The sequence below is a fragment of the Onychomys torridus genome, chromosome 14 (genome assembly GCF_903995425.1).
Source record: "Onychomys torridus chromosome 14, mOncTor1.1, whole genome shotgun sequence".
Lineage (NCBI taxonomy): Eukaryota > Metazoa > Chordata > Mammalia > Rodentia > Cricetidae > Onychomys > Onychomys torridus.
Window position 1 is genome coordinate 41,127,514 of NC_050456.1, and position 22,722 is coordinate 41,150,235.

A 22,722-nucleotide genomic window follows, 5' to 3' on the forward strand; every position below is an offset into this window, starting at 1 on the left:
TGTACTTCCTGTTTTTATTTTTGATTAGGTAATATTATTTACTTCTTGGGTCTCTAAGGGAGTTGAAGATCAGTTAGTTAGAGTTATAGTTTTCCTTGTTAAGAATTTCAGAAAAGAAACTCACTAAGAGGTGTAAGTGTATAAATTTGAAAGATGTTATAAGACAGTTCCGTTAGTAATATAAGTTAGGATAGAAAGTGAATCAGGTACATTTTGGACTTACCAAAATAGGATAGATAATGGAATTATTTTCTCCAAATTTGTCAAATACGAATGGACGAGACATTTTTTAGGTATTTATTGCTTGCATATATGGTATATAGTTATTGTACTTTTGTATACAGTTTTTCTTATTTTAGTTAGAACTTAACCTCTGAGCCATCTCTCCAGCCCATCTAGGAGCTTTCTTGAGATACAGCTGTCTGGAAGTGGACAGCTCTTTGGTTTCAAGTATCTGGACAGAATTGCACAACTATCACTACAGTCAGGTTTGGAACAATTTGATTACCTCCCCAAAACCTGTGTGTTTTTAGCTGTTTTTCTCACCTTTCCCCAATATTCCTGCCCACAATAGTCCTAGGCAACCACAAATCTTTTTGTCTCTCCAGATTTATTCTACAGAACCATAAAATAAAATACGTGGTTTGAATGCACGCATCTAGCTTCTTTCACCTTAGAGGGATGCTCTCAAGCTCACCCGTGTCAGAGCTTCATTATTGTTTGTTATCTTATAAAAGTCTGTTATGCAGATGTGCTTTATTTATCCATTTAGCCATTGATAGACATGGAGTTCCCCCCTTTTTTGGCAGTAATAATATGCTGTGGACATTTTGTATACATTTTTGTGTATGCATGTTTTCATTTCTCTTGGATATAACACCTGGTAATGGAATAGGTGGGTCATATGCTAATTCTCTTGATTAGACTGTTGAGAAACTGGCAGGTTTTCCCAAGGCATTACACCCCCTTTATATCCCCACCAGATGCGTTTGAAGGTTTTAAATTAACCTCACCAATACTTTTTTTTTTCTTTCATTTTTGTTTTAGCCAATCAAGGGAACTGAAAGTCTCTCATGGTAGGTTTGGTTTCCATTTCCTTGTGTCAGGCTTCATCCTTCGTTCCTCCGGCCCATCACCTGGAAATTGTCAGTTCTTATCCTTAGTTCATCTTTTAAAAACCAAGTTGTATTTTCATCATTGAATTAGGAGAATTCATTATGTATTCTAAATACAAATCTCTAAATACAGCCTTTTACTATTCTGTGGATTGTTTCACTTCCTTGCTGGTGAGGACTCTTGAACACTTTCATGCGAGCTTAGGTATCAGGTTTTACCTTTTTACACTCTGTATAGTCCTTCCAAGTCCACCATTCAAGAATCCTCAAAACAAACTTCACTTTTGTTCGACAATAAGTTGGTATGATTCAGAAACCTAGTTTGCCACTTTATATCTTAGTTGTTGATATTGGTGGTTCTTGCTTTTTAGTACAATTATTTCTAGTGATTTGTATAGTGTCAGGGTTGACTCTGATGATACCTCATTATGAAAGAAAGCGTTGTCAAACCAATTGAGTTTGTTAGAATGAGTGAGAGACGGGAGGGTGGTTGGAATTTTCAGCCATTTCTTTCCATTTTTGGTTTCCGGGAGTAGTAGAATGCTGCTTTCATTTTGTGTCCACGTGACACAGGCTAGAGTCATCAGAGAGGAGGGGCCCCAAATGCCTGGGTAAGGCTGGCCTGTGGATAACCCTGTAGAGCTTTTTTTAGTAAGTGATTGAATGGGGGTGCTTGTTGTGGGGTATCCACCAGAGAAGACTGTTTGGACATGGGTGTGAGCCAATAGCCAGCCAGTGACTACAACCTTTCTCAAGGTGAGCTTTTAAGTACAAAATCCGTGTCCTGAGTTGACACACTTCAGTTAACTAGAAGAGTTAGCGAGAAGCCGAACTACAGAAGCCAAAAAGCAAGGTACTGACCTTGCTTTACATTTGGAGACTTTCCCATAACTATGGACTTGATGGATCAGGTCTTTGTTTTAGTTTTGGCAGGTGGTGCTGCCTACCTTCTGAGTTTTACAGCCTAAATGGTACTTTCATCATGGAGTCAATTGTGCCAAGGTCTGGGGCCTACTGATGTCTGAATCCCTGTTACAGGCCCAACTCTCTGCATCAGCTCCTGCCTCCAGGTTCTTCCTGCCTGTCTGAGTTCCTGGCCTGACTTCCATCCATGATAAACAGTGATATGGAGGTGTAAACCAAATGAACCCTTTCCTTCCCAAATTGCTTTGGTCATGTTTCATCCCCGCAATAGTAACCCTAACCAAGACAGCTGTTAATTTATGTTCTGGTGTTGTACATTGGGAAAAATGAAACAGAATGTTAAACTCATTGTACTGCTTGTGAAGCATTGCCAGTTTGAACTGTCTGGTCTCCTCTAACCACTTTAGGTTTTTCTTTTTCCCTTGGGGGAGGGGATGGGGTACTAAGGGTTAAACCTAAGGCCTCCTACATGCTTAGTAAGTGCTCTGCAACTGAGCCCTGTTCCCAGACCTCTTTTTTACTTTTCAAAAATTTGAAAGAAGGTCTCAGTATTACCCAGGCTGGCCTTGAACCTGAGATCCTCATGCATTAGCCTCCTGAGTAGCAGAAATTAGAGGTCTATGCTACTTGGCTTACAGTTATTTTTATAGACCACACCTATGAATTTACTGGGGGGAAAACACCTCTTCAAAGACCTTCCTAAAGTCTTAATAAATGTCGTTTTATAGATTCAAGGAGATATGATTACTCTGCAGGGGCTTGGACCAATTTTCTTTCTGTGGTGGATGGAGGAGGAAGCCACATGTACTCTGAGCCACAGCATGCACTATGTGTGTGTTATGCACTATGTGTGTGTGTGTTATACTTCCGCATCAAATGTCTTTTAAAAGGCTCTTCAAGAATGTACTATTTGTTCATGATGTGGCATTCAGTTAAGATCCCTAGAGTATATAGAGTGGCAGCTGGCATTGTATCTCTGGATTCCAGCTGTTGCATTTAGCAGTTTACACTTAACTATCTCCAAAACAAGCTGGTTCTCCACATCTGTATGCTTTTGGAACTGCTGTAGTGGTAACAACTGATTTTTATCTATGGAGAATTGAGTTGTTTCATGTTTTTTGAGTACAGTGGTATAGGTCATTTTATTTCTGTACTGATTATAAAGTATTTGTTTTGAAAATTAGTAAGTGCAGTGATGCTTGAAAAAGTAAAACTTTTGTATATTTTTCAAATTTTATGAAATATATTGTAGGGGCATGGATGAATATGTTGTATTCATAGAATAATAATATGACACATTAAAAAAAATAAACCTAAATAAAATCCAGACAATTGCCAAAAGTGCTATTTAGAAAATTCTTTCTTCTGACCTTAGAGAACTGTATATAGATGTGCACATGCATATATTCAAACTACTACTTTTTGTTGTGTTTTTCTTTGTTTCAAGGGATTTTAGTCACTATCATATGATTGATGAGCTGTAGTTTTGGTAACTAAGAATTCCCTCCCAGCAGATTGCCAGTTTGTACCATTTCTTACCCCTGTGGGAATTTTGTGACTCAGATTCCAAATATAGCAACCTCTCAGAGTCTGTTTGGTTGGCTCAGTTTCAGAGTAGCATATGAGGAGAGCATATGGCCCAACCCAGTGTTGTGGTGCAGTCTTCATCACAGCTTCTGTTTCCTCAGGCAGGAGCTATCTTCATTTGAGCATGCTAGAGGTGGGGACCATATAAACGTCATCTGTCCTTCCAGGGACCAACAGTCCTTCAGAAGCATATGCTGGGTTTTTGGGGAATGAGTTTAGTTGTTCTGATTATATTTATGAATAATCCAGGTTAGCATGTAGAATATATTTCTCCACATAAACGTAATTGGTGGTACCTCAATATATATTTTAAATACTTAAATCTTTTTAAGCTTCTATGGTCTAGAATGAAAATTAGAAGTTAGTGGACCTGCTTATTATATCCTTTCTGCCATAGTGATCATTAGTGAATTGTTAGGAAATGAACAGCAGTTTTTAAAATCTTCACAATATTATTTAAAAGTATTTATGATTTCAATCAGCGTTTATGTCTGACATTCTGCCTATCAGGTTTCATAATTTTTTCTTTGTGTACATCTGCATGGCATTTCTCCTTGACTGGTTTCTCAGTCTGAAGTCTGCACTGTCCTGATGAGAGATTAAACTGTAACATAGTACAAGGAAGGAATTCACATTGCATTTCTTTCTAGCATATTACTCCTGCTGTTTCCTTGCCCGCAAGAGAAAACTACTGTGTAATCCCCATCACACCCAGTCCTGTTCTTTTGTTATTGTGGGATAACCTTCTTAGGCAGAGTCTTCCCTGAGCCAAGGATATTGTCAATAACAGCCATAACTTATTCCGTAATAAAGATAAATGGGATTTGCCTTCCATCTTCCAAAACAGGGAACAAGCAATTTATGGATTTAATATTTTGATTGGAACAAAATACAGTGTGAGAAAGCTCAAAAATGGTGACTCTGAATTCCTCCCTTAAAATAGGAAGGCATCTTGTTTTTCAACGTGACCATCTTAAGCTATGCCATTAACATACTAACTACATGCTTCTGTATACCAAGGTGTTCTGCTGAGTTTGAGGAATTAAATGAATCTCCAGATTGGGCCCCTCGCCACAGATAACAAGTAAAGAAAAGAAATACATATGTGCAGATAATGTGTGAATAGCTGAACAGTGTGAGCGCCTACTCCGAGGTTGCCTCTGAGCTGGTGGATGGTAGGAGTGGTGCAGAACCAGCTGTTCTAGGTGCAGAGAGAAGGGAGACACAGTTCAGCCAGAGTGCTTGCCAGGAGTTTAGAAATGATTAGATTGAGTCATGAAAGCTGACTAAAATTACCGACTAGAGGAAGGAAAAGAGAAGATCATAAGCAAAGGGTGTAAGAAGAGGCATCTAGGAGGAAATGCACAGGATGTATTCCCAGGATGTGGCATTGAGAGCTTGAAGGACATTTAATAATTTGAAGAACTACCAAATGTTATAAAAATTAGTATCCTTAACCACACTTTTAATACATATGCAATTAATATCCAGCCTTCTAATATACAGGTATGTATACTTTTAATATAGATGCCATCAACAATTTATTTATTTTATTCTTTGGCATTTCATAAGTGTCTTTCCATGTTTCCCTATTGACAATCTAGTATTCTAAAAGGTTCAGAACTACAGAAGGAAAATGGATGTGGTTAGTATCGTAAATAATCAGCTTTATATGGTATCACTTTTCTGTCTCCCTTTCTCTATTCTGTTTGCTGACTTCTCTCTTGGGGCAAGAGGAGAGTTTACTCAACTCCATGGAGAAAACTTAGGTGCTTCAGACTTTAAAATCCTGACCATCCAGTGAAGTGCATTGTCTTGACTAATGGCATCTGCCATAGATAACTCATACTGGCATGTTTACCCCCATCTCACCAGTGTGACCTTCTGACCCTGTGACACTAGGAGACTGTTTCAGAACAGCAAGCTTAACATCACTGGGGCACATAAGGCTTTACAGAGGGAAAGGTACAAAAAGAACCTTAGAGTATTAGAATCCCTGTCGTAGTCTGTTCTGTTGCTGTGAATAGATGCCGTGACCACACTCGTATAAAGAAAAACATGTCATTGGGATGGCTCACTTACAGTTCAGAGGTTTAGTCCATTATCATCATGATGGATAGCAGGACAGCTTGTGGGCAGACATGACACTTGAGAGGAACTGAGTATTGTGGCAGGCAGCAGGAAGAGCGAGTGACACTGGGCCCAGCTTGGTTGTCTGAAACCTCATAACCCACTCCAAGTGACACACCACCTTCAGCAAGGCTACACCTCCTAACAGTGCCATTCCCTGTGGGCCTATGGGGGCCGTTTTCTGTAGTCGGAAGATTTCCTGTGTCCCGGCCTGCCAGTGGTTAAGACAAATCTTTTTCACTTGCCTCCCCCAAGTAAACACACAGAGGCTTATATTAATTATAACTGCATAGCCATGGGTCAAGCCTTTTGCTAGCTAGCTCTTCTATTTTAAATTAGCCCATAACTATTAATCTATGTATCGCCACATGTTCCGTGGCTTTTCCTGCATCCCATTACATGTTGTTCCTTGGGCAGCTCACTGGGGTCTCTCTCTGCCTTCTTCCTGGCTCTCTCTTTGAATTTCCCGCCTGCCTCTAAGCTGCCTTGCCACAGGCAAAATGGCTTTATTTATCAGTCAGTTAGGGCAACACATTCCCAGCATACAGAAAGACATTCCCCCATCAATTTTCATTCACATCACCACATTCTACTCTCTGGCCCCCACAGACTTGTAGCCATATCATAGTCCAACTTCAGAAGTCCCCATATTTGCCTTTGAGTACTAGGATTAAAGGTGTGCATCACCATGCCCAGCCCTAAATTTTTCTTTCATTCCTTTTCACAGATTGAAAACTTAGCTGTGTAGGGTCTTGTTCTGAGGTTACCACTCCCTTTATTCCACTCAGAATCAAGCTTTTCTTTGACCTGTTTACACTTCCTGGTGCTCCTTTTCTCCTCAGATTGCTTGCTTGCTTGCTCAGCTTGCTCCTTTTCATTGTAGATCTGCATAAGCGTGGCCACTAATAACCAAGCAACAGTCAAGACTAGGCTGTCTGGAAGTTGCCTCTGCCAAAGCTGTTCATCCATAACTTTTCAGTTTAGCCTCAGACAGATTTTCTTGGACAAGGGCAGAAAGCAGTCAAAATATAACCAGAACAATCTCTAGACCACACATTAATATTCTTCTCCTCTGAAATCTCTTGACCAGGCCCCCACAGTTCAAATCACACTCACCACTACTGTCTTCCATACTCCTACTAGTAAGTCCCATTAAATCTCACTTAAGATGTCCAATCACTTTTCTAGTCTAAAGTCCCAAAGTGTTCTGTGGTGATGTTTTGTGTGTGATCTAACAAATAAAGCTTGCCTGAAGATCAGAGTCCAGGCCGTGGCAGCACACACTTTTAATCGCAGCACTTAGGAGGCAGAGGCAGACGGATCTTGGTGAGTTCAAGGTCAGCCTGGACTATACAAGATTGATCTAGTCTAAAAGAGAAACAGAGCAGGCAGTGGTGGCTCACTCCTTTGATCCCAGCACTAGGGAGGTTGAGACAGGAAGTGATATGGCTGGGCAGGGAAAGGAATACAAGGTAGGAAGAGACAGGAACTTAGAGTCCTTTCAGGCTGAGGTAAGAACTCTAGCGGCTGGCTACTCGGCTTCTCTGATCTTTCAGCTTTCACCCTGATATCTGACTCTGGGTTTTTAATTAAGACCAATTAGAGCCGGGTGGTGGTGGCGCACGCCTTTTTTCCCAGGACTTGGGAGGCAGAGCCAGGCGGATCTCTGTGAGTTCGAGGCCAGCCCGGGCTACCAAGTGAGTTCCAGGACAGGCGCAAAGCTACACAGAGAAACCCTGTCTCGAAAAAAAAAACAAAAAAAAAAAAGACCAATTAGGATTCGTGCTATAGTGTTCCATATTCCTCCAGGCAGAAACATGGTCAGGCCTTTTACAGCAATACCCCAGTCCCTGATTTCTGTCCTTAGTTAAGGTTTCTTTGCTGTGAAGAGACATAATGACCACAGCAGTTCTTATAAGGGAAAAGATTTCATTGGGGCTGGCTTACAGGTTCTGAAGTTTAATCCATTATCATCAAGGTGGGAAGCACGGCGGCACACAGGCAGACAGTGTGCTGGAGAGGAGCTGAGAGGTCAGTATCCAGATCAGCAGGCAACAGGAAGAAAGAGTAGCACTGGTCTGGCTTGAGCATCTGAGACCTCAGAGCCCATCCAACAAGGCCACATCTACTCCAACAAGGCCATCCCTTCTAATAGTGCCACTCCCTAGGGGCCTGTGTGGCCATTTTCATTCCCATCACTACGGTGTCTCTCCTGCCCTGTTTCCTTGTGACTGTACCAGGCTGCTACTTAAGTAAAATCTGCGCTTAGTTCTGCACTGAACTCAGGACAGTTGACTGAAGGTGTAAGAGCAGATATTTGCAGTCTAAAGAGCAAGCTAACTGTGTAGCAAACAGGTGTTGCCTGCCACAGATTAGCCAGACTAGTTTAAAGGGCTGTTTTAAGGTATTTAAGTTTTCTAAACCAACAAATGATGCACTGTGGTAATATTTTTCCAGCTAATCTTGTATCAGGCAACTGGTTTTGTTGTTGTTTGATTTTTATTTTTGTTTTACTTTCTGAATAAGATATTGTGGAAAAGTAAATAGAATCCACTGTACTTGATACTTAAGGTTTTTATGACCTCTGAGTAGAAATAACCTACATTTAAGGATGTAAAGGATGCACAGGTTATTTCTGGCATATTTAGAAACTGGCACTAGAAAGACTAAAACTTGAGTTATGAAGTAGCTTGCCTGTGATAAGATAGCTGTTAAAAATAAGCATCTACTTTGACTTCGTTTCCATCTTGGTTTTTCTTCTACTCTATCTTATGGGTTGCAGTTGTTGGTGATGAAGACGATGTTAAGACAAGTCCTCACAACTAGCCCTGGATGATCACACTGGCCTTGAACTCAGAGGCCCACCTGCCCCTGCCCCTGCCTCCTGAATCCTGGGATTAAAGGCCTGGCTCCCGACTACATTTGAGCTCCCAGTTTCTAGATAGGTTTTTATTGAATTGCTACTAATTTTATAAGATTTGACTTTTTAAAATATTTGAAAATCTTATCATTATTAAGTGATATACAGAACATTTAGTTGTTGTATTTTCTTTTCTTTTTTTAATTTTTATTTATTTATCTATTTATTTATTTATTTATTTTGGTTTTTCGAGGCAGGGTTTCTCTGTGTAGCTTTGCGCCTTTCCTGGAACTCGCTTTGTAGACCAGGCTGGCCTCGAACTCACAGAGATCCACCTGCCTCTGCCTCCTGAGTGCTGGGATTAATGGCGTGTGCCACCAACGCCTGGCTTGTTATATTTTCTACTTTGTTTCCCAGAGAATAACAGAGAAATATCATTATTTAGACAGTAGTGATTGACAGTCTATAATTGCCTATTTGGATACATACTGTGCATTTAAGAAAATACAACCACTCACGTCAATTTACATAGTGTATTGTCTATGGATGCTTTTATGGTATAGCAACAAGATAGGATTGTTATAACAGAACTCAACAAGCTGACAGTATTTACTGTCTGGCATTTTAGAGAGAGTTGGCTGACCCAGTAGCAGAAGGAAAAGACTAACAGAACAGTTCATTGGTAACAGTAGGGCTGCCAGCAAGCTGAGGAGAGTCCTTTCCTTTGGCCTAGAATCGAAACTGAGAGTTCAATCTCATGGCAACAGTGATATGCTAGGTACATTAATAAAGAATATTTCTTCCCCCCACACAGGGTTTCTCTGTGTAGCCTTGGCTGTCCTGGAGCTCGCTCTGTAGACCAGGCTGGTCTCGAATTCAGAGATTCGCCTGCCTCTGCCTCCCGAGTGCTGGCCATCCTGCAGCCCAAGAATTTGATTTCTTAAGAAAAATCAGTTAGCATGCTTATTTTGGGAAAAGAACAAGCTTAGTACCAATTATATTGTGAAGGTTGACTAGGAACCAAGGTTAGAAATCCTGCCTGTAAAGGGACTAAGGAAATCAAGTGGAAATATGGACTGTTTCCTCCAGGTCTGTAGTGTCGTATTTTTGAACGGTGATTTGTTTTTTCTTTTTCACAGATACTGCTGGTTATGAAAAGGATGTGACTTTTGACCAGTCCTGAATGGGAAGTATGAGTCCAGATGTTCCTCTGCTAAATGATTACAAACAGGACTTCCTGCTGAAACGCTTTCCACAGACTGTTCTTGGAGGCCTTCGACTCAAATTAGGCTATTGTGCCCCTCCTTACATATACGTTAATCAGATTGTCCTCTTCCTGATGCCATGGGCCTTAGGTGGAACAGGAACGCTTCTGCACCAGCTGGACATCCTGAGAGACTACTCGGCAGCAGCTCTCTCAGGAGGACTGATGGTGATCACGGCGGCTGTCATCCAGCTAACAAGTGCTCACGCCAAGAGCAAGTCTGTGGTGGTCAAAAGGATGACAGCCAGGAACATCTTAGCGGAGGAAGACGAGCATGAATTTACAAGTTGTGCTGGTGCTGAGACTGTCAGATTTCTGATTCCTGGCAAAAAATACGTAGCCAATACAGTTTTCCATTCTGTTCTGGCTGGATTGGTGTGTGGTCTTGGAACATGGTATCTGCTCCCAAACAGAATTACCTTGCTGTATGGCAGCCCTGGGGCAACTGCTGCTCTTTTTGTCTTTGGGTGGATAACACTTTGCATAGCAGAATATTCACTAATTGTAAACACCGCCACAGAGACCGCAACATTTCAGACCCAGGATACCTACGAAATCACTCCTCTCCTGCGACCACTTTATATTTTTTTCTTTGTTTCTATGGACCTTGCACACAGGTAAAAACTTAGAGAATACTTAATAACTTGCTTTGTTTCTACATGTACCTGGCAAGAGAACTTTTCTTAGTGTTTACAAGTGATTAACCAGTGAATTAAAAAGTCAGACCAAACCATTGGGATACTTAGGTTATTTTGATGATTAATCTTTTTGGAATGATCTCTATAAAATTTTCATATTATAAAGAAGTAGCTAAATCTTAATGAAGAATCAAAACATAACAAAAATACTTTTAAGATTTATTTATTTATTATATATTCAACATTCTGCCTCCATGTATGCCTGCACCCCAGAAGGGGGCACCAGATCTCATTACAGATGGTTGTGAGCCACCATGTGGTTGCTGGGAATTGAACTCAGGACCTCTGAAAAAACAGTCAGTGCTCTTAACCTCTGAGCCATCTCTCCAGCCCCACAAAAATACTTTTTAAGATACATAACTTTGCTGGGTGGTGGAGGGGGCACACTTTTAATCCCAGCTCTAGAGGCAGAGGCAGATGGAGTTCAAAGTGTTGATCCAGGCTGGTCTACAGATCCAGCACAACCAGAGCTACACAGAGAAATTCTGTATTGAAAGATTTGTAGAAATTCTGTATGTAATTTTTTGAGTCCGGTGTTTCACTTTAAATCAAGATTATTAATTTTTTTTAATGTGATAACCTGGGAAAGAAGAGAAACTTTAAATCAGGGAGAGGAGAATTTAAAATTTATACACTTACTATTATATAAAGAGCAAATTTAATGAATAGAAAATTTGTAATCTTTGTAACAGAATGTAGACAGAATGATGGTTTTTAAATTAGTTCTAGAAGGAAAATGAGACTGTTTTGAAGCAAACAGTTTATAAATTTGCTTGTCTTTTCTACATCTAGTTTCTATTTCTGTAGATCAAAGCTTTCTCTACCAGGTTAGTGGACAGATGGAAATGTACGGACATGTGATGGAGCAAATACTTGTGTGTGAAAGCAATTCATTTACTAAAGCCTTAAACTATGTGGTGGTGTTTCATGATGGAGCCTTTGAAAGATGATGATGTCATGAAGGTGGGCTTTGGTCTGGTAGAACTGGTACCTTTGAAAGGGAGAACTTGTGAGCAACAGCAATAACTATCAGTAAGCCAGAAAAGGAGCCCTCACCACACGCCACTCTGGCACCCTGATTTTGGACTTCCAGCTCTTATGAGAAAACCCATTTCTGTTGCCTTGGTTACCCAGTCCGTGCTGTCTTGTTGTAGCTGCCCAAGCAGACAGAGGTAGTGGATAGTTGTTATAACAAACTCCTAAGTAGAAAATGGAGGTTACTTAGCAGTTGGTAGAAGCTGGAAGATTGGGGTGTGCAGGCCAGAAATTGAGACATTAAGGCTAATTCTGATGGGATTGTAAATGGAAATGGGGTGCATATTCTTGGAAACCAGAAGAAAAGTAATCCTTTTTTATAAATTGGCAAAGAACTTGGCCAACTGCCCGCATTTTGTGGAAGGCAAAACTTGTAAGTGATATAATAATAGGGTATCTGTGAAAGGAAATTTTGAAACAAATGTCAGAAGAAACAATGTTCACCCTGACTTCTTACTTTAAAATGCAAAAGGAAAGAGGTAAAGAAAACGTTAATCAGGAAAAAAAAGCTAGAACTTGAAATTTGGCAAATTCCCAATCTGTTTTGTAACAAATTCTGATGTGAACCCTAGGGTGAGGCTGCAGCGTCTCTTAGTCAGTTAGTACAGATTGCATCCCCAGAAGTGGCCAGTTTGAATTAAAGGAATGGAAACATGATAATAAAGTAAAGGAAAGCTACTGAGCTTAGAATTTGCAGCCTAGATTGACAGAATTACTCAACTGTGGATGTGCGGTGTGGAATGTGCAGAGTGATTCTGAAATCATCAGGACCATTGTTTCAGCTTCAGACCAAATAGCCTCTGTGTAGAGCCACGTGGACAGGGTCACTCCTCAGAGCCAGGAAAATGATCTCTGCCTGGAGCTATGCAGGTTACAGCCACTCCAGGGTGTGAGAAGGCCAAGTACAGATCCAGAAAGAATTACCCCTAAGCTAAAAGATAATGCCATTTGTCTTGCGGTGTTTGAAGTTCCTTGGGTCCAGGCACCCATTCTGTTTCCCTTTCACCGTTTGCTGTTGAGAGTATCCTAGCCTGTCTGCCCATCCTCTGTGGAAAGTCCTCAACCTAGTTCTTCAGGTTCACAGTTGGAATGGGATGAATGGATTGTACCTTGAGCATCACCCATAGCTAAATGTAGGTGGTACATAGATTAGGCACATTTAGGGTGGTCATTTGAGTAATACCTAGATGAGGTTTTAGAATCAATGCTAGAAAAGGTTAAGACTTTGGGAACCATTGGGACACAAATGTACTTTTGTCTGTGAGAAGTGTGAGGTCTTAAAGAAACTCAGGACAAATGGCTAACTGGGGTGTCTCTTTAACAAATCCGAGCAGACACTGGCTGCAGACCTGTTACAGAGTCATCCTGGCTGGCATACCCTGCTTCCTACCCTAAACCTCCCTGGCCCCTGAGCTGCACCTCCCTTTACCCAGCCTCTCTTTCCTGTGTAACTCAGCCATCTTGGCTACATGCCCTCATGGTTCTCTAGGCTCTTGGCTGCTGGTTCTTCTCTTGGCCTCCTCCTTTCTTCTCTCCATTTCCCCTGTCCTCCATAGACCATTCCAGATACCTCTGGCTGTTTATTCCCTCGTAACTACAATAAACTTCTCTACCACAGAGCAGTCTTGTGCTGGTTTTTATCCTTCAAGAAGAGCCTACGTTGTGGACTGGGCAGGTGTGCAGTGTAGACTGAGTTGTGTGTTGCACAACCCTGAGTGTAATGCAGTTAGGAGGAAGGCCTTTGAGAGTGACCAGGTCGGAACATGCACCCTGATCTGATGGATGAGGCCCCTTAGAAGGGGCACAGCAGAGCCGCTTCATCTGCAGTGTGCAGAAAATCGCTCATTCTCATTTTTACTGGGATCTTGGGTGTCCGCATCCTCCACTCTCTCAACCTTTAGAATATAAATTTATACTACTTTAAGCCATCTAGTCTATTGTATTGTGTGTAAGTTGTATTGTATTGTCTAAGTTGATTTTGGAAAATACAAGGACAGTTTATGTGCTGAACTTGACCTCAGATATCCTTAACTCTTAATCTACATTTATAGATCAGAGGACAATGTAAGACCTATGTAGTTCTTTATCTAATCAGATATTTAAGAGGAGCATAAATGGGAAGTTTAGCTGAATTCTGGTAGCATCATTTACTAACAAGTTACAATTAAATGCTTGGTTTTTAAAAGTTAGCTATAAAATTGAGTGCATGTATACAACCTTTTTTAAAACCCCAAGTTTATAAGACTCAGAATTTTCAGAATATATTTTTTGTTGTTGTTGTTGTTGTTTTTGTTTTTTGAGACAGAGTCTCTCAAAGTAATCCTGGCTGTTCTGGAACTTGCTATGTAGACCAGGCTGGCCTCAAACTCACAGAAATCTTTCTGCCTCTGATAAACCAGCCTGCCTTTATCTTAGGCTTGAAAGCGATTTTATAGTAAAGGCAAACTCGGTTCATTGCTCTCTGTGATTAAATCTGTTTCTCAAGGATTGGGCTATGCCCTACCTATAATTTTAACTGCACATGGTCTGTACTGCCTGTTCCAGGAAATGGCAACTTTCTAAACCTTCTGAAATAAAGGTTTTTATGACCTTGTCATGCTTATGCTCAGCTTCTGGGACCCCCCATTTATTCACCTACCAAATCCCCATTTTGGAAAACTCCATACTCCTGAGCTTTAAAAAACTTATCTTCCCCACACTCAATGCTGATATCTTGAACTCCACCTTAGCAACAGCCTGTGTATATGAATAAAGCTTTTTAAAATTAATTTAGCCATATTTGGTTTGGTGGCCTTTCTCTTCACATCTATGGGAATAACACCTCCCGAGTCAGAATACAAATTTGTAAATTACTATCCCACTATTATAAATTTCTGAAGTCAGGCCGGGCAGCGGTAGCTCATGCCTTTAATCCCAGCACTTGGGAGGCAGAGTCAGGCAGATCTCTGAGTTCAAGGCCAGCTTGGACTACAGAGCAAGCTCCAGGACAGGCACCAAAACTGCACAGAGAAACCCTGTCTCAGAATGAATGAATAAGTAAATAAATAAATAAATAAATAAATAAATAAATTCTGAAGTCAGAAACTAATGCCTGCTGTAGTATCTCTCTGCATTTTAAATAATCTTGTTATTTTGTTGCATTTTCTTAAAAACAGCATTATTCATTTATAAATAGAAGTGAATAAAATATTTCTTGCTAAATTCTTGTTGGATTTAATGTATTGTTTCAATGTTTAAAGGTTTCATAATTACAGTTTTTTTTTTAACTAGGACTAAAGCATAAGGCAAAGAAAGCCTCACATTTGTTTTTAAAGAATAAAATGACAGTTTCAATGCGAAACAATTAACCTTTCATTTTTAAAACAATACCTTAGAGATAACAAAGACACTGAGTCTTTGATTAGTAGGTATGACGACACAGCTAGCTTGTATATAAAGTGTGTATGCTCTCCCATGCTGGACAGAAATACCAAACTGTTTCTTAGTTTTATCTCTAAAGTTTTAGCAAAGAAGGCTGAAGAGATGCAACCCATAGTAACTTCTCTCCCCCATTCTCTGGAGTACAGTTGGGTTGTGATAAGGGTAAATAGCTTTCTTTCTATGGGCTTTAGATTATGAAAAGCAAGTGTTAAATCTATAGTACTCACCTTAGAGACTTGAGATTATCGGTAGAAATGATATACATTTATAGCCTCTTAGCCACTGTATGGGCATGTTTTATTTCCTGGCATGTGGATCTTCTGATACATAGAATTCAAAATATTTTTTATAGTTGTTAATTTCAAAACCTTGTTTTCTTAATACCTGATGTTTTTAATCCTAGGAAATATCTGTTACGTTATCAGAAACATTAAGTATCTTCCCATATAAAGTAATTAACTACAGTAACCATCTTTTGGAGGTCAATTTATATGTGGCATAAAATAATCTGTATTTGGTTAATTTTACTTATATAATATCCTTATATTTGTTTATAATATCTGGTAAGTACTGTTGCTAAGACGTTGCTTATTAAGGAAAGTATTTCAAAATAGAACTTTATTTTGTTAAACATTTGCCGAGCATGGTTATTCTCATGCAGTTCTGCTTGTGAGTCTATTTTGAAGAGGAAGGTGGTTTTGAGACTAACCTGGTGTCCGTTACCCCCTGTAGGTTGTTATGTGTTGCTTAATTCTTTTTGTTCATTGGACATTTCTTCTCAGTATGGAGTATATTTTATTTCAAATTCCACCACTGGAAAGAGTGCCCTCTAATTGAGCATATTAATCTTGAGCTCATTTGCTCCCTGCTTACAACAGTTCAAAAGAAGGGCAGAGAGTGTGAAGTAGTATGCTGAGTGGGGTAGGCCAGGCATGCCCATGAGCAAATATGTGTAGACTATTGTTATAGCCATAGTTAAAGTATGGTTGCATTCAGACTTTGGAAACTTAAAGGTGAAGTATGACAGTTGTATTTTGATTCTCAACAGCTCAGGTATTCAAGTGCAATTCTGCTATAAATCTGAGTCTTGTTTTTTTTTTTTTTTTCTCTTCAAAATCTCTAGTACTCCATTAATACTATTACCATTTTAGCCCCTTGACATAGTGTTTGATTAAGTTTATTCTGAAAAATTAACATATGGTTGAGAATGTTTTCCTATGTTTTGAATTTTTATTCAACCATTTAAATCTGTTTTGTTATGTTTAACTCCAAATGTTTTACTGAATATCAATATCTCCATTTAAAGAGGGGCTGCCCCTGCTCTGAGGAGACTGTATTATACAGATATGTCTTCAGCCCATAACATTGCTGGTCTAAAATAGAAGTGGACTATTAATGCTATTATCTACTTCAAATCTGAGACCTCCGAGAAGGACAGTGATGGAGAGCAGAGAGGCTGCTGGTAAATGCATGTTACTACAGCTTTGGCTCCCCGGGGTTACTTACAGTTGTAAAGTCTGAAGAATCGTTGGTGGGATTTCAGCCAGTGTAGGTTTAGGGGGAGAATGTCCCAGGCTCATTTACTCAGTTTTTTACATCTCTGCATTCGGTGTTGCAGATGCCTGTATTAGTTTCTCTCTTGGCATATTTGAATCCAGATATCTGTAAAGCTTGTACACAAGTGAGGTCATTCCTGCTTTGGGACAGTGGACACAATACACACAGATATCTGGGAGTTGGCCTTTACTGTAAGCTTGCTTTTTTGTGGTATGTGCTATCTTGTAGATCTACTTGGTACTTTTTATGATTTAAGTACTTTCTCTTTCTTACAGGTTTATTGTAAATATTCCAGCTCTAGAGCAAGTGAATCAGATTCTGCACATCTTGTTTGTGTTATTGCCTTTCCTCTGGGCACTTGGGACTCTCCCCCCACCCGACGCCCTTTTCTTCTGGGCAGTGGAGCAGGTTTTAGAGTTTGGTCTTGGAGGCTCATCCATGTCATCTCACCTACGGTAAGTTGTTTGGTTTTGATTTTTGAAGTTCCATGGAACTTCTGTTTTTACTTTTTCATTCTTTATTTATTGTGGCGTGGGGGTAAGTGTTCATGTGCTGCCATGACACTTACAGGAGTCTGTTTTTCCCTCCTTCTGCCCTGTGGGCTTTCCAGATGGAACTCAGGTACCCACTGAGCCGTCCTGCTGGCCTTTCAAGTAAATCTTCTCTCCTCTTTTCCCTACAGGTTATTGGCAATGTTCATCACTTCTGCTGGAACACCAGTCATGTCCTACTTCATTCCCAGCACCGTTGGTGTGGTGCTTTTCATGACTGGACTTGGATTCTTACTGAGTCTTAACCTAAGTGACCTGAGTTTGCTCTTCAGGCGTGGTGTGGCCAGGCACAGAGTAGAAAGGGGTCACGAGGCTTCCCCAGGCAGCTGTGGACAGCGGTTCGGGAGGAAGGGATGCCTTCTGTGCATCCTTGTGCTGGGTGTGGCTCTCCTAGAGGCCGGGCTGCTGCATCACTACGCCAGCGTCTCACAGGTTTCCAGAAGCAGCTCTCAGTCCATCTTGGGCTATGTTCTGATGGCGTTACTTTCAATACTGTGGCTACTGGGAGAAACTCAAAGCATCTACATCTTTGGAATTTTTCGAAACCCTTTTTATCCAAAGAATATACAAGCTGTGTCTATATTCCTTGAAAAGCAGAACAAGCTCCTGAAGATTGGGGCAGTCAGATGGATGTTGCTAACTATAGGTAGGAGGTTTCAATCTACTGGCTCTTACAAATGATAGTCAGGAAAGAATCCTCGCATGTATGTTGTATACCTACTGCTTGTTATGTTTGAGTTTTGGTTTTGTTGTTATTCATTAGTTTTTCAGTTAATTGCTTAAGTGTGCTCATGAAAGCTATTTACCAAGATAAACTGTGGCAGGAGAGGGTTCTGCAGTAATCAAATTCACTCCAAGTTTGTCTGTTTTGCTTCAGTGTCTCCTTTGGCTATGGTGGCCTTCCTCGCACTGGATAGCTCCTTACATGGGCTACACTCTGTGACTGTCTCCATTGGATTCTCCAGGGCTTTCAGAATGGTAATCCCAGCATGCATTGCACAGCCCTTCCTGTGGCGGTGTGTCCTTGTGGTATTTATTCAACAGTTTGCTTTGATTATTGAATTCTGCCTGATAAAAGTGGATAATTTATATACTGTAGGTGTGGCAGAACACAGAAAATGCTTTACTAGAGACTGTGATTGTGTGGGCAGTCTGCATGGTATCCCACCCAGACTGCTGGTGGAACAGGAGCCTTAATACAGGCGTCAGACTGTTATTGGTGAGTATGTTTTTAACAGTTCTGTCGAGAGGTATTTGGGTTTTTACAGACAATAAAACTCACCCATTGGAAGGCTTTTTATTCAGAGTAGTGCAGCCATCATTGCCATCTAACATTTTCAGCATTCCAAATGAATGGCATTATCAGCCATTCATTCTCCATCACGCCCTCCCTATCCTCTGTGTTCCACACCCAGCCCCCATGTATCTGCTTTTCTCTGTACTGATTTTCACCTTCTGGATGAATTACCTGAGTGGTGTCAGAGGATGCGTGGTCCTTTGCATCTGTTTTCTTCAACCTTTTAATATGCTGTCAAGGTTCATTCATGTAGCGTATTTGAGTACTGCTTTATTGTCAAGTAAATTCCAGTGTGTCCGTATACCCCATTCTGGTCCATACACCCATCAGATGACAGATATTTAGGTTTCTGCTTTTCACTGTTGACAGGAATATTACTGTGAGCATTTGTGTACATATTTTTGTACAAATGTATTTTTTATTTCCCATGGAGATAGGTAGGTAGGTAGATGGACAGACGGATGGATGGATGGATGGAGAGACAGACAGGCAGACAGGTGTATTTGTAGAAATCTAGTCATCCACATTTCATGCTTCAGGCTACTGGCACATTGCTTTCCATCCTAACTATACCATTTGGAATACACAGTTAGCATTATATGAGGTTTCCCCAGCTGTTCTCCATTCTAGAGAACTAATGTTCAACATTAATTACCTGATGTTTTTATTACTTATTTTATTTTATATACTCGTGTGAAGTGCCATCTGCAGTGATTTTTTTTGTTATTGTTATTGTTGTTTTGTTTCATGTTGAGAAGCATGTTCACTTGAAGAGAAAAAGCAGGCATTTCATGCAGAAAGTGTCCAACCTCTATTAATATGTCAGTCTTAAATATTCTGCATAGATATTCTCTACCTTATAAAGTATCCTTCACTGCTAAGTGTTTGTATCATGAAGGGTGCTAAGTTTATCAGTTGGTTTTTTCTGTGTTTAACATAGTGTGATGTGTTGAGCTTTGATTGTTAAACCAACTTTCTATTCCCAAATGACCTACTTGGCCATGCAGTCCAACATTTTTCATATGTTGTGGTGGTATTATCTATATTTTCAAGATGTGTGTCTAAGCCAGGTGTATATGTGTATTTGTGGCTACCTTTCCTTGTGATAGTGTCTGGTTTACATATCAGGACCACATAAAGTGAGTTTAACAATATTCCATACACTTTTGTTCTCTGGAAAAAGATTGGTATTGATCATTCCTAATGTTTTATAACATCCAGTAAATATTAATATTTAGGTGTTTTACAGTTTATAGTATTTCATAATATTGAAGGCATCCAAATCTTAGCTGTTCTGTGTGAGTAGTTTGGGGAGTCATTATTTTCAGTTGTGTGCCCATTGGCAAGCCCATCAGGCTCCAGTGGACAGTTCCAAACCCAGCGTCACACAGATGCCCCAGCTTAAACTCAGGTAACAAAACCAAAAGTCATGAATATGGGGGAAAGATTTGTAGTGAAGAATGGGGCCTGACAGGGTAGAGGAGGTAAGAGAGGATTGTGGGAGTGAAATCAGAATGCATTGTACACATGTATAAAATTGTCAGAAAGAAAATTAATTATTGAAAAAGAAAAAATAGCAGTAACACAAAATACTACTTAGCTGAATGCATGTTGAGTCATAAATTTTAGTTATTGCACTACATTTTAGAAATGAAATATATCTAACTAGTACATCTATACTTTAAATATAAAACTACTAGTTTGATCTTAGTTAATTCAGTGTCGTCTAATTCACTCTTGTTATCAAGCTAGTCTTTTTTCCTTCTTTATTTAGCTTCAGTAAGTGTGTTCTCCTAGAGATTAGCCTAGTCACCTAACTTTATAGCTTACGATTAATTATTTACCCATAAGATTTAAGTGGTGTAGTGTAACTTAGGTTTTTTTGGTTTTGTTTTTGGAAAGACCAAACTTGGCTTGAGTATGTAGCCTACTTGGTGGAGTAATGAGTGTGAATGAAAGATCCCACGCATGCCCAGAACCTGCCAGCACCAGCAGGGGTCTGTATTCCTGACTGCTCAGGAGGTCATCTTCAACTACATAGCAAGTTTAAGGCCAGCTTGGGCTACATAAGATCCTGCCCCAGAGAGAGGGCGGGGGGGGGGGGAGAGGGAGAGGAAGAGAGAGAGAGAAGAAGAAGAAGGAGAAGGAGGAGAAGGAGAGAGAGAGAGAGAGAGAGAGAGAGAGAGAGAGAGAGAGAGAGAAGAGAGAACAAGAACTTACAGTGGCGGTGTGAATGAAGATGGTCCGCATAGGCCCATAGAGTGGCACTATTAGGTGTGTCTTTGTTGGAGGAAGTATGTCATTAGGAGTGGGCTTCGAGGTCTCAGATATTCAAGTCAGGCCTAGTGTCTCACTCTTTTCCTGCTGCCTGCCAGTCTGGATGTAGAACTCTTGGCTCCTTCTCCAGCACCATGTCTGCCTGCATGCCTCCATGCTTCTCGCCATGATGATAATGGACTAAACCTCTGAACCTATAAGCCAGGTCCCAATGAAATGTTTTACTTTTCTTCAATATAAGAGTAGCCATGGTCATGGTGTCTCTTCACAGCAATAGAAATCCTAAATGTCGTTTCTTGTTTATTAATTTTGAGGTTGCAGAAAATTATAACAAGGAATTGCATGTTAGGGCTATTTCCTCAAAATACTGAGGCAGTAATATAATTATTATGTGATTTTTTTCCTTTATGTGACTTTTGAAAACTCATAAGGCATTTGCTGAGATAAATAATGATTTTTGTGTATCCACAGATTGGTGTCGTGCGAGACCGTGTGCTTCAGTTCATCACTAAATTGCAGTTTGCCATGACTGTACTCTTGGCATCGTGGACGGAAAAAAAACAGCACAGAAAAACAACAACCACTTTGTGTGTCCTCAACACTGTATTCGCCCCCTTTGTGTTGATCATTGTAGCTCTCTCAGCGCTGTTGTCATCCCCTCTGCTACCCCTCTTCACTCTTCCTGTCTTCCTGGTGGGGTTTCCTCGTCCGGTTCAGAGCTGGCCGGGAGCAGTGGGCACCACAGCCTGCATGTGCACAGACACGGCGTTCTACCAGCAGATGGTCCCCCGGTTGACCGCGGCCCTACAGACTGCAATGGCAGCTGGGAGTTTGGGTGAGTGGTGAGCTGGGCCCCAAAAGTTCTTACCGATGCATTTGAGGTACCAAAAAAACCACAAAATCCTTTTGATCCAGCCATAAAACAGGTTCCAGTACTTTGATGTATAGGCAGAGACTAACTATGAAATAGAAATATCTCTGCTGCTTATTTGGAGATAAAATTATAAAATAAAAATATTTAGGGAAAATTTCATTAGCATGATTTGACAGCTTGAAAAGGAAAACATTTGCTTAAATAAACTCAGATGACAGGCTCACCATTGAAACATAAAAACACTTTTCTGCTCATAACTTCCACGAACTTCTAGTGAATTTCTGTCAGATGATACCATAGGTTCCATCCATAAAAATGCTGTGTGGGTCACCCTGTGTAGAACATCCCAGCAAGGAGACCTGCACAGGAGAGCAGGTGTACTGAGTACAAACAATGAGCGACAATGAAAGGTCCACTCAGCAGAGGATGGCAGCCAGTCCTGCTGAGTGTACTCATCAGCGCCACAGCTGAATAAAGACACTTAGAAAAACCAACTCCTACAACTGCTACTTCTAATAACAAAGAAATGAAAACCCTGAATTGTTTATCAGCCAGGAAAGGAGTACTCAGATTCAACTGTATTCACATAGTGAATTCTAACAGCTGTGAATGAACTTGAACTGGTTGCAGGCAACAGAGTTACTGTGTTGAAAGAGGACCTAAGCTTTCAAAATATTCATGCATCATGAATGATATACGTTACGTTTATATGTTACAATATATGAATGGTATACATTTATATATTTTGTATAAATTATACAAAATCTCAAAACCATAAAACATTGTTATATTTTGTCTTTTGGATCAGTGTGAAATTGGCTTGCATTCCTATCATACTTTCCCTAATATGTCTGACGCATGCGTCTGGCATTCTATTCAGTAGTTTACACCTGTCCTTTTTCTGACAAACATATCCAAGTTTTCCTGTATTGTCACCAATATGTTGTCTCTTCTGAGTACTCCTGAAGAGCCTCACACCTCACGATATGCAGCAGGTCCTTCTTTCTATTGATGGCCAAGTCATTGAAATAGCCTTCTAGATACTTAATTTTAAATATTCATAGAACGAACTGAAACAAGCTCAGAGAGCTAGTTCTTTTCTTTTTTGTTTGTTTGTTTTTGTTTTTCAAGAC

The 22,722-nt window shown here is 40.2% G+C and overlaps 1 protein-coding gene across 3 annotated transcripts in view; it reads left to right on the forward strand.

Moving 5' to 3' along the window:
• The window catches only part of Pcnx4 (pecanex 4), a 37,743-nt gene that overhangs the window by 1,779 nt on the left and 13,242 nt on the right, over nt 1-22,722 (forward strand). The window contains exons 2-7 of one of the 3 annotated variants that reach the window (XM_036205977.1): nt 9,756-10,497; nt 16,866-17,045; nt 17,273-17,787; nt 18,019-18,119; nt 18,241-18,360; nt 21,187-21,550. In XM_036205977.1, coding sequence (XP_036061870.1) covers nt 9,800-10,497; nt 16,866-17,045; nt 17,273-17,787; nt 18,019-18,119; nt 18,241-18,360; nt 21,187-21,550 — 1,978 coding nt within the window. In that variant the 5' untranslated portion in view covers nt 9,756-9,799. Of the gene's footprint in view, nt 1-9,755; nt 10,498-16,865; nt 17,046-17,272; nt 17,788-18,018; nt 18,171-18,240; nt 18,361-21,186; nt 21,551-22,722 lie in introns of all 3 variants that reach the window. The other 2 variants (XM_036205978.1, XM_036205979.1) reach the window with 2 other exon arrangements.